General features: G+C 34.6%; 1 protein-coding gene across 5 annotated transcripts in view; it reads right to left on the bottom strand.

The window, feature by feature from the left end:
- RBM41 (RNA binding motif protein 41) overlaps positions 1–13,426 on the bottom strand; it is a 63,756-nt gene that overhangs the window by 19,077 nt on the left and 31,253 nt on the right. For all 5 annotated transcript variants that reach the window (XM_087426737.1, XM_087426735.1, XM_087426733.1 and 2 more), the window contains one exon: positions 11,319–11,722. In XM_087426737.1, coding sequence (XP_087282863.1) covers positions 11,319–11,722 — 404 coding nt within the window. The remainder of the gene's footprint in view (positions 1–11,318; positions 11,723–13,426) is intronic.

The following is a 13,426-nucleotide window of genomic DNA, read 5'->3' as shown; positions in this document are numbered from 1 at the left end:
TGGGAAAAGTTGATATCCACATGGAAAAGAACAAAATTGGACTAATTTTATACTATACACAAAAATCAACTCAAAATGGATTAAAGACTTAAAACATAAGACTTGAAACTCTAAAACTCCCAGAAGAAAACACAGGGGAACAGCTTCATGACATTGGCCTTGGCAATGATTTCTTGGATATTACATCAGAAGCACAGGCAACAAAAGCAAAAATGAAGTGAGACTACATCAACTAAAACACTTCTGCACAGCAAAGGAAACAATCAGCAAGTGAAAAGGCAACCTAGGGAATGGGAGAAAATACTTGGAAACCGTTTGTCTGATTAGAGGTTAACATCCAAAATATACGAGGGACTCCTACACAACTCAATAGCAAAAAGACAAATAACTCAATTTAAAAAAATGGGCAAAAGACCTAAATAGACATTTCTTCAAAGAACACATAAAGAAAATAAATGTTGACAAAAATGTGGAGAAATTAGAACCCTGTGCCCTGTTGGTAGGAATGTAAAATGGTGAAGCTGCTATGGAGCACAGTATGGAGGTTCCTCAAAAAACTAAAAATAGAACCATATAATCCAGTACTCACACTTCTGGATCCTTATCCAAAAGAATTAAGATCAGGATCTCGAAGAGATATCTAAACTCATATGTTCATTGCAGCACTGTTCTCAATAGCCAAGAGGTGAAAACAATCTAAATGTCCATCATGGACGAATGGCTAAAGAAAATGTGGTATATACATACAATGGAATATTAGTCGCCAGAAGAAGGAAAGAAATTTTGTCATATGCTACAACATGGATGAACTTTGAGGGCATTATGCTAAGTGAAATAAGCCAATCACAGGACAAATACTGCATGATTTCACTTATATGTGGAACTACAATAGTTAAACTCATCGAAGCAGAAAGCAGAATGGTGGTTGCCAGAGGCTAGGGGGAAGGGTAAATGAGGAGTTGTTCAATGGGTATAAAGTTCACTCATGCAAGACGAAAAAGTTCTAAAGATCTGCTGTACAACATTGTGCCTACAGTTTTCAATACTGTAATGTACGCTTAAAATTTTGTTAAGAGAGTAGATGTAAGGTTATGTGTATTTTACTACAATAAAAAAAGATGACGGAGAAAAAAGAGATCTCTATATATTATCTAGTATAAGTTATATCCTTTATAACTTAAAGAAACTTGAGAAGAATTCAGACAGGAGCACCAAAAGCAAAGAGTTAGAAAATAGAGCCCACTTAAATGACTTAACCACTGAAACATATGAATAAATATATTAAACATTGTAATAAGCACTAGACTCTTTATGTCTGAAAATCTTTAAAAGCTGGATATTCACATATTTAGCATTTAACTATACTTGTATCTTAAAGGCAAGGGCATAGAATAACTGATTTGTGATTCACTCAAGTAATTTCAGGTGACCTAGAATTTTGGCTCTGAAATACTCATCATGAAAGCATCATCAAATTAAACAACCATAGAAAGGGGTATGTGAAACATACTGCAAGTTTCTCACCAAGTAGGAAAGATCCATACTAAGATTGTTCCCTTTGATATGAACATTTTAAAAAAAATCAAGAGGACTTCTGGTCGAGGTGGCTTGGTCACTTCTTGCTTGGATACATCTTCTCTGCTCCAAAAACATACAACATATGTACATACATACATACATCCATATACACGGGTATGTATGTATGTATATATCCACAACATACATATATATTCATATATATGCACATATATAAAGATACACAGAAAGATACAGCTAGGCTCAAAAACAAGAAAAACATTTCCGTGAAACAGAAAAACAGAAACTCCAAGTGGTAATAGTAGACGAAGCTCTTCCTGGTATCCCTCTGCAATACACAGTATTGTTTTGCATTTTTTGAACTTTATATAAATGGTATTATAGTGTATGCATTCTTCCGTAGCTACTTGTTTTAAATTCTTTTACAATAGACTTTATTTTCTAGAATAGTTTTAGATTTACTAGAAAAACTGAGAAGACAATAAAAAGAGTCCCCATATAACCCACACCCAGTTTCCCCTATTATTAAGATCTTACATTACTATGTTTCATTTGTTAAAATAAATAAATTCATATTGATACATTATTATTAACTGAAGTCCATAGTTTATTTAGATTTCCTTAGGTTTTCCCTAAAGTCCTTTTTCTGTTCCAGGACACATCCAGGATACCACAGTACATTTAGTTTTCATGTGTCTTGAGGCTTTCTCCGACTTCCCTTTTTTTAATGATCTCGACAGTTTTGAGGAGTACTGGTCATGTATTTCGTGGGATACCCCACTACTAGAATTTTTCTGGTGTTTTTCTCATGGTTAGATTGGGGTTATGGATTATTAGGAGGAAGATCACAGAGGAAAAGTGCAATTTTGATCACATCACATCAAGCATACATACTATCAACATGATTTATGACTATTGATGTTGGCCTTCATCATCTGGCTGAGGCAGCGTTTGTTAGGTTTCCACATGTAATGTTACTCTTTTTTTCCCCTATCTTCCCATACTGTACTTTTTGGAAAGAAGTCACTATGAGTAGCTCAAAACTAAGGAGTGGGAAGTTATGTTCCCCCTCCTTGAGGTGGAGCATCTACATAAATTATTTAGAATTATTCTGCATGAGCTATTTGTCTTCTCTCCCCCATTTATTGATTTACTCAATCATTTTATTTGTTATCAGTATGGAATCATAGGTATTTATTCTATACTTTGGGTTATATTCCAATATTAATTTACTTTGTTGCAGAAATTATTCCAGCTTTGGTCATGGGAAATTCTTTCAGTTGGCTCCTGTGCTCCTTTGATATACGCCCAACGTTTTTACGTTGTTTTTAGCACTTCCTTACTTTCTGAAACTACAAAATGCTCAAGGCTCATCTTGTATATTTTCTGCCCCAGTACTAGAATGAGCCATTTCTCTAAGGAGCCCCGGTTCCTTTTATTAGAGAATGGTATTAGAAACTAAGATCTGGGTGCTGAACATGTTTGTTGCTACTGGAGTGTCATTTAATTTAGACCCTTTCAGCTGACAGAGAAAAAATTATATGTTTATACTAACCTTTGTATATACACATATCTATAAATATTTCTATATGCAACCATCTATATTGTTAAGCAAGAGTTCATACCGATGTCTCTAACTCTAAAGCATTACCACACAGATCATTCTAGCTTCCTCCCTTTGTTTATCTGTAAATTCCAACAGTGAGAAACCTGGCTCCTACCATCTGCCACCCATTTACTTAATTGCTCCATTTCATTATACATGTATATCAGTATCAGGATTGTTAACCAGTACCCTCATGGGACACAACCTTATCCACTAGGGTACAGTGATTATGTGCAGTTCTGTTTGCCTTGAGTCTTCCAGATTCCACACATTTCCAAAGATACTTAGGTCAGCACCTTTTCTCCCATACCTTCATTGAAGTTGCTTCATATATTTGTAATACAGTTAGATTCTCTTGTCACAACCTGCATTCTCTCTCCCCAACCTCCCAAATCTTTTTTTTAATATTTGTATATATTAAGGGTCACACTTCATGCTGTACAGTTTTACAGGTTTTGACAAATGCATGTCTCGCATCCACCATTACAGTATCATACAAAATAATTTTACTGCCCTAAAAATCCCCTGTGTTTCACCTATTCCTTTCTTTCCCACTCTCCCCAAACTCCTGGCAACCACTGATCATTTATTGTCTCTACAGATTTGTTTTCTGGAATGTCATATAATTGGAATCATACAATATGTAGTCTTTTCATACTGGCTTCTTTCACTTATTAATATGCATTATAGTCCCTCTGTCTTTTTGTGTCTTGACAACTCATTTCTTTTTATTGCTGAATTATATTCCATTGTATAGATGCAGCACAGGTGAATGTTTGCATTCATCTATTGAAGGGTATCTTGATTGCTTCCAGTTTTCGGCAATTATGAATAAAACTGCTATGAACATTCACATGCTGGTTTTTGTATAAACATAGGTTTTCAAAACAATTGGGTAAATAACTAGGAGTGCAACTACTGGATTGTATGGTAAAACAATGTTTAGCTTTGTAAGAGACTGCCAAACTATCTTCCAAAGAGGTTGTACTATTTTGTATTCTCACCAGCAATGAATAAGAGTTCCTCTTGCTCAGCATCCTCAATAGCATTTGGCATTGTCAATTTTATTGTGAATGTTTGCCATTCTAATAGGTGTGCAATGGCATCTCATTATTGTTTCATTTTGCAGTTCCCTGAAGACAAATGATGATGAGCTCCTTTTCATATGTTTATTTGACATGTACGTAAATAAACTCTTTGGTGAGGTGTCTGTTCTTTTGCCCATTTTTTAAGTGGGTAGTTTGTTTTACTACTGTTGTTTAGGAGTTTTTTGTGTATTCTGGATACAAGTCCTTTATTAGACATGTGTTTTGTAAATATTCTCGTCCAGTCTGTGGCTTGCCTTTTTATTCTCTTAAAAATGTCTTCCATACAGAAGTTTCTAATTTTAATAAAGTCCGATTTATCAATTTTTTTTTCTCTCATAAATCATGCTTTTGGTGTTGTATCTATAAATGCCTCACCAAACATGAGGTCACTCAGATTTCCTCCTAGAAGTTTCATGTATTTGTGTTTTACATTTAGATCTATGATCCATTTGAGTTAATTTTTTTGAAAATGTAAGATCTGTGTCTAGATTCGTTTTTTTGCATGTGGATATCCAGTTGTTCAGCACAATTTGTTGAAAAGACTATCCTTTCTCCATTGAATTGCCTTTGCTCCCTTGTCAAAGATCTGTTCACTATATCTGTGTGAATCTATTTCTGGAGACTTTATTCTGCTCAATTGATCTATGTGTCTTTTTTTTCACTAAGGCCAAACTACTTCATTATAGTAAATCTTGAGGTTGAGTAGTGTCAGTCCTCCAACTTTGTTCTTCTTTTTCAATATTGTGTTGGGTATTCTGGATCTTTTGTCTTTCCATATAAACTTAGAATCAGTTTGTCTGTATCCACAAAATAGCTTGCTGGAATTTTGTTGGCAGTGTGGAATCCACAAATCAATTGTGGAAGAACTGACATCTTAACAATATTAAGTCTTCCAATCCATGCACACAGGATATCTCTGAATTTAGTTAGATCTTCTGTAATTTTTCAGCAGGGTTTTACAGTTTTCTGCATATAGATCCTATACATATTTTGTTAGATTTATAACTAAGTATTTCACTATTTTGTGGTGCTACTATAAATAGTGTTGTGTTTTTAATTTCAACTTCAATTGTTCATTTCCTGGTATACAGGAAAGCAATTAATTTTTATATAATAAACCTTGTATCCTCCAACCTTGCTAACCTCACTTAATAGTTCCAGGAGTTGTTTTATGTTGTTGTTGCTGATTGTTTGGGATTTTCTACATAGACATACATGTCATCTGTGAACAAAGATAGTTTTATTTTTTCCTTCCCAATCTGTGTGCTTCTTCTTTCCTTTTTTGTCTTACTGCACTAGCCTACATTTTCAACCCAATATTGAAAAGAAGTGGGGACAGGGGACATCCTTGCCTTGTTTCTGATCAAAGGGGAAAGCATCCAGTTTCTCACCATTAAGTATGATGTTAGCTGTAGGGTTTTGTAAATATTCACCAAGTTAAGAATGTTCTCCTCTATTCTTAGTTTGCTGAGCGTTTTTGTCATTAGTAGGTGTTGGATTTGTCAAATGCTTTTTATACATTAATTGAAATAATGATACGATTTTTCTTCTTTAGTCTGTTGATGCCGCGGATTACACTGATTTTCAAATGTGGAACCAGCCTTGGATACCTGGAATAAATCCCATTTGATCATGATATATAATTCTTTTGATACATTGTTGGATTTCATTTCCTAATATTTCGATTTTTCGATCAAAATATTTCAATCAAATATTTTGATTTTCCTAATATTTAGGATTTTTACATCAATGCTCATGAGAGATATTGGTCTGTAGTCTTTCTTTATTGTAATTGCTTGATCTGGTTTTGATATTAAGCTAAGGCTGGTCTCATAAAATGAGTCAGAAAGTGTTTACTTTGCTTCTATTTTCCAGAAAAGATTGTAGAGAATGGGTATCATTTTATATGATTCCATTTCACTCCTTTCTTAGCATATCAATTATACTTTTTATAAATTTTCAGTGGTTGCCTTAGAGTTTGTAATATACATTTACAGCTAATCTAAGTCCACTCTCAAATAATACTACACCACTTCACAGGTAGTGCAGATACCTTATAACAGTTATATACACCAAGTACTAATTCCTCTCTCCTATCCCTTATAACATTTCTGCTATTCATTTCACTTATCCATATGCTATAATTACCTAACTCATTGCTATTATTACTTTGAACAACTTTTAGATCACTTAAAATAAGAAAATAAAAGATCTTATTTTACCTTCATGTATTCCTTCTCCTATGCTCTTTCTTCATAGAGATCTGATTTTCTGACCTATATCATTTTCCTTCTCTTTGGAGAACGCTTTTTTACAACATTTCTTGCAAGGCAGGTTTACTGGTGACAAATTTCCTCAGTTTTTGTTTGTCTGATAAAGTTCTTATTTGTCCTTCACTTTTGAAGGATCATTTTGCTGGATATAGAATTCTAGGTAGGTGTTTTTTTTCTTTCAACATTTTAAATATTTCACTCTACTCTCTTCTTGTTTGCATGGTTTCTGACGAGAAATCCAATGTAATTCTTATCTTTGCTCTTCTATAGGTAAAATGTTTTTCTCTGGTTGTTTTCAAGATTTTCTCTGTCTTCAGTTTTCTGTGTTTGAGCATGATATGTTTAGGTATATTTTTTTGGTATTTATCCTGCTTGGTGTTCTGTGCTCAGATCCTGGATCTGTGGTCTAGTGTCAGTCACTAATTTTGGAAAATTCTCAGCCATTCTTACTTCAAATATTTCTTCTGCTTCTTTCTCTTTTCTCCTTCTGGTATTCTAATACTGTGTACATTACACCTTTTGAAATTGTCCCATAGTTCTTGGATATTCTGTTCTAGTTTTTTACAGTCTTTTTTCTCTTCAATTCAGTTTTGGAAGTTTCTATTGACATGACTTCAAGTTTACTGATTCTTTCCTTGTTTGTATCCATTCTACTGACGAGCCTATCAAAGGCATCATTTCTGTTAGAGTGTCTTTGATTTGTAGCATCTCTTTCTGATTCTTTCTTAGAGTTTCTATCTCTCTGCTTACATTACACATCTGTTCTTGCATATTGTATACTATTTCTAATAGACTCTTTAGCATATTAATCATAGTTATATTAAATTCCATATAAGTGATCACTCCAAAACCTGTGTCATATCTAAGTTTGGTTCTGTTGCACATTTTGTTTCCTGAGGCTATGGTTTTTCTTTTAGCATGCCTTATAATTTCTCTTTTGTTGAAAGCCAGATATGATGTATAATGTAATAGGAACTGGGGTAAACAGGCCGTTAGTGTGACATTTTATGTTAATCTGGCCAGGAGTTGGGCTGTGTTTAATGTTTGCTCTAGCTGTAGGTGTCAGAGCTTTCAATTTCCTCTAATGTCCTTGTTTTTGTCTCCCCTGTTTTCTTTTGGTTTCCCTAAAAACTTCTTAGAGTCTGAGCCTTGCAAGTCTTTCAGCTATAATCCAGTTAACTATACTGAAGCCTGGTTGATGTGGTGGTAAGGTGTAGCATAAGTGGAAAAATTCTTCAATTCTATAATTAAGTCTCCTTCTTTCAGTGTGTCTGTCTCCCCAGCTTGTAACCTTTACAAATGTTTCACAGCTTTTTCTCTCTCTCTCTCAGATGGGATAGAAAGGCTATAGGGGTCTGCAGTTGGATAATTTCCCCTTTCCCACACTGGAGAAGGCTTTGGTAAAGTTGTTTAACTTGCTGGATAGCCCTTTGTTAGGTAGAAGATCTGGATAAATTTCAGAATGATTACTTTTCCCTTCCCCATGCCAGGAACAAGAGAATTTTTCTTGGCTCTTCAACTTGAGAACCTAGTGGAGTTCTTGGAGGTAAAAAGTCATGAAATTGTGGTGGTCCCCTTAGACTGTGGCCCCCAGGAGTTTGTCACTCAAACACTAATCTAAACTCTGCCTCCAACAATTTGCCAAAGTTACCACTTAAGTGTTCCTAGCAGTTTATGGCTCCAGTGCTTTCTGCTCTTGATAAGAAGATCTGGGCTGTGATTCTCTGTAACTGCCTGTCTCTCCAGATTTCCAGGTTGCAGTTTGCTCTGTGACTTCAATTCTCTGATGGGTCCATGAAAAGTCATTGATTTTTAGTTTGTTCAGCTGTTTTTCTTGTTGTAAGACAGGAGTGATAATTTCCAAGCACTTTACATGTTGGAGCTGAAACCAGAAGTCTGCAACTAGCTTTTTCCATTCAGCATTATGTTTGTGAGTTTCATCCACATTGATACCTATAGCTCTATTTTATTCATTTTCTCTACTGTATAGTATTCTATTTTATGAACATACCATGCTTTATCCATTCTCCTGCTGATGAACACATATATCGTTTATAAACAATGCTACAATGAGCATTCTTATAACATCTCCTAATGTGCATGTGTTAAGAGTTCCTCTAGGATAGATACCTAGGAGTGGGATTGCTGACTTATAGTGTATGAGCATCTTCCATTTTACTAGATAACACCACAATGTTCTTAAAAGTGGTTGTACTCATTTATATTCACCCAAAAGTATGTTAGAGTTCTTATTGCTCCATGTGTTCATCAATACTTGGCATTGTCAGGCCTTTAAATGTATGCCCACATCCTGAGTGTTAAATAGTATGTCATGGTTGTTTTGTTTTGCATTTCTTTGATTACTAATGAGACTTCAGAAGTTAATTGGCCATTCATGTTTTCTCCTCTGTGAATTGCCTGTTCATATCTTCTGGCCATTTTTATTGGGTTGTTTGTGTTTTTCTTATTAATTTGTAGGGAAGGATTTCCTTTAAAATGACCCAACAAACACAAATAGTCAGATAAAATACTGATGATTTGATTACATTAAAATGAAAGACTTCTGCTTAACAAAAGACTTCAAAAACAATGTTAAAAAGACAAGCCACTCACTGGGAGAATATATTTGCTAAAAAAACAGCAAGGGTTTGTATCCAGATTTTTAAAATAATCTCTGTAAATAATATGAAAAACTAAACAATCAAATAATGGGCAAAGAAACAGAACAGGCAACACACAGAAGGTTCCTGAAAGGCTAATAAATGTCTGAATACATGCATAACTTCACCAGAAATCAGGAACATGCAAAGTAAAACAATGAGATACCTTTTAAACATATTAGACTGGCAAAAAATAAAAAGTCTAATAGTACAAAGTCCTGGCAAAGATGTGAAAGAGATCTCTGAAACTCTGCTCATGGGGTTGAAGATATATATATATATACCCTGTACACAGTAATTCCACTCCTAGGTATGTAATCTAGAACAGTGATTCTTAAAATGTCACTGTCAGACCAGCAGCATCAGCATCTCCTGGGACTTGTTGGACATGCAAATTCTCAGGCCCTACTCCAGATCTACTGAATAAAAGATTCTGGGGGTGAAACCCAGCAATCTGTGTTTTAATAAGCCTTCCAGTTGATTCTGGTGCACACTAACATTTGAGAATCACTGCGAAAGAGCAATATTTTTCCAACTTTTTTTACTGAGATCTACAGGAAGAAATGCATTTTACATTCTGGCCCACACATATCTCACTCACTCACACACACACACACACGCAAAACAAAAGCTTTAAGAAACAGTAACTAGTCTTACGCTATGGAATGCACTTTGATATTTTCTATTCTATTTCATTTCATTAAAAAAAATCACTGGTTGTGACCTACTAATTGTAACCTAAACTTTGAAAAACTGTCTAGAGAAACTCTTGTACATGTGCAACAGGAGATAGGTACACTAATGTTTGTTGCAGAATTGTCTACAATAGCAAAAAATGAAAAGAAAAAATCTTCAGGAGAATGGATAAATGAATTATAGTATATTTCTACAATGGAATGCTATATAGTTCCTTATATCATTAGAAATAAATTTCAAAAAATTATGTAGATTGAGTCAAAAAAGCAAGTTGTAGAAGGATATGTAAAGTATGATATCATCTATATAGTTTTAAAATATGTAAAACTATGTTATTTATGAATATATAGATACATAGTAAAAATATAAAGACATTCATGAGAATGATAAACAGCAAATTCAGGATACTGGTTACCTCTGGAAAGAAGGAAGGGGAATAAAATTGGTGAGGAAGATATGGAAGTCTTCAAGTGTCTCTATAAGGCTTTATGATTTTCTTAATTAGCAAATATGGAGACTATTAAGAATTAATAAAGATGGCTGGCTGGGTACAAAGGTGTTTGCTGTACTATCTCTATAACTTTTTGTATATTAGTAATATTTCACAATAAAAAAATCAAGCTACCCTTGAACTAACAGCAAGAATATATTAGAAATGGAATCACTCAAAGGAAACTGCTTCAATATCCCTCACCTACAATGCCTTTTTTTAAAATTCAGGGACAGCCAGAAGCTAACATTATTTTTTTGGTATTCTTTTTTAAATTAGACAAAAGCAAGTATATGCTTCAGTGGCTTGTGCTGCCTCTTTGTGTGACATGATAATGAAGTTTTCTATACTAGGTGTAACATATACCATGAATGTAAAATAATGACCTGATCAGTAAAATAAGGATTATTTACAACTTTACCTAGATATTTGCCTATTTCTCAAGGTTTAGAGGCCTTGTGCTTTCACTTTCTGCTTAGCTACCAGCAACTTAAGTCATATATCATATGAAAGCCAGGTGGAGCATTCTGAAGAGAAAACTCACGGATAACAGTAAACCCTACTCATAACCAAATAGTCAATTATTTATTGACTAATTCCAGAGGCACCATGGCTACCAGATATGGTGGTCCTATGAATACTACTTCATTTATTACTAGCCTAGGACATTAGAGGTTACTTTTCCTTCAATTTGGGGCTTCTAGTAGGTATGGAGTAGAGGCTCATCAAGATTTCTTTGAAATTCTTAGGGTAGCTTAGGACCTTAGAAAAACCACAAAGAACATCATAGGAAATATGCTACTTATATAGTATACAGAGAATGAATAGTCAAGGTCAAGGAAAAACATAATCACTGTGCCTATGTCATGATTCTTTGGTATAATCAGAGCTAATTTAAAAGGATTACTTTAGGTAGAGGTAAATAAAAATAAAAACAACCCATGTTTTTTTTCTTGATTTGACCTATACCTTGTTTGGCTCCCCTGGATTATATGAAGAAAACATAGGAACTTTTCGGATCTCTTCCTCTGACAAACGATTTCTCTGGATCTCATCTTCTGGGACAAATTCTATTGGCTGCGTCAGCTTCTTAGGCCCAGTCCAACACTGCTCAGGTGAATTATCAATAACTTTTGTCACATGGAGACTGAGACCTTTACCCTGTGCTGCCTGTATTCCCTTGTCCTGGAGTAATGACGGGTTCTCAGCTGTGCCACTATCTCCCACTGATGTAGCTGAGACCAGTGAGTGGGAAGCAAAGGGTTCACCTCTCATAAGTTGGAACTCTTCAAGACGTTTTTTCATTATCATCTCTTGGTAAAAACTTTCCAGGTTGTTCATGGGATCACCTTTGTTCTTCTTTTGGGGTTCATCTGGATCAAGACAAAGAGACAGGGAAGTTCTACAAAGCCTACCAATACAACCTTTGACAAATAAATAAAAATTAAATCTTGGATCTCAGATATAGAAACTCTGCTGGGGTAGGTGTTTACAACCTGTGACAAATGACAATAATATATAGCTATGTTATTACAGCACATCTGAAAGAAGGCTGGAACTATGCTGAGGCAAGTGAGGCGCCTTGGGTGCAAAATTTAAGAAGGTGCTCACTCTTGGGGTCATGCAAGTATATACACCTAACTGATAAAGACATTTGAAAAATGTTACCAGTATGGCATTATCACACTTCACAAAATTATAATAATTCCTTAGTATCATCTACTACAGAGTTCATATTCAAATGTCCCTGATTAAGTATCTTAAAGATATCTTTTTACACTTGGTTGTTCAATTCAGGATCTAAACAAGCCTTTTGCTGTTATATCTCTTAAGCCTCTTTTATTTTAAAACAGTGTCCCTACTTTCCCACCCCTTCAACCCATTTTCCCCCCATTCCATTGATTTATTAGAGGAACCACATCATTTTTTCATTGAACAAATGAATTTGACTAACTGTTCCTCATGGTACTATTTAACTTGCTCCTCAATCCCCTATTTCTTACAAACTGGTAGTTAAATCTAGAGCTATGATATCTAATACAGTAACCACTGGCCACACGAATCTATTTAAATTAATTTTTTAAATGTCAGTTCCTTGGTTAAACTAGTCACATTTCAAATGCTCAACAGCTACATGTGGCTAGTGGATACCATATTAGGCAGAATAAGGACCATTTACATCACTGTAGAAAGTTGCATTGGATAATGCTGACCTAGAGGTTTGATTAGATTCAGGTTCAATGTTTTAGGCAAGAATCCTCCATAGATAGATGCGAATATCCTATTACATCATGTCATAAGACACATAATGTTTGGTAGTCCCATTTTTAGTGATGCTGAAATTGATCACTGGATTCAGGTGGTATTAGTCTGATCCCTCCATTATGAAGTTTTCCCATTTACCTTTCACCTAATGGGTTTTGCATCCATTGATGACCATTGCCTAGATCCATTAATTTATTAAGAGTTGCAAAATGGAGTTCCCCTAATTCTATTATTTCTTTTGTATTTATTAACTTTATTATTTCTTTTGTATTTATTATCTGGAATTCTATTATGAACTTACCATCATCAACTATTTGGTTTCCCTACATACAGTTCATATAGGAGAGGAGGATAAATGCTTGATTTTTTTCCCATTATTTACCAACTATGAGAGTAATGAGTTTGTACCTTAGAAATGTCCAATGGTGACCAATGATTATTTTTAGTATAATTGTGAGATCATGTACTTTCATATATTTGATGTGTTTCAATTAAATGTAGTCATTATTCTTTTTAGTCATCAAATTATCTCACTTGGGACCAGTGAGAGTCCCTTCAAATTCGTTCCTGTATTGCCTTCCAGTTTTCTGGCACAGCAAGATGTTCCAAGCTCACTTTGCACATTTCCTGACTTTAACCTGGAATATTTCTCCAAGGACCCCTGGCTCTTTGTAGTGGAAAATAGTATTTAGAAACCACAATGTATTGCTAGGTGTGTTGATAGCTGTTGAGTTATTGTTGCTTCTAGGCCTTTTTAGTGAACAAAGCCAGGAGATTTTTTAAAGAGAAAACTAAATCATGAGTTCATACTG

This window comes from Ceratotherium simum, chromosome X, assembly GCF_057802395.1.
Source record: "Ceratotherium simum simum isolate JZ-2026a chromosome X, ASM5780239v1, whole genome shotgun sequence".
Lineage (NCBI taxonomy): Eukaryota > Metazoa > Chordata > Mammalia > Perissodactyla > Rhinocerotidae > Ceratotherium > Ceratotherium simum.
This window is presented reverse-complemented; position numbering and strand designations above follow the sequence as displayed.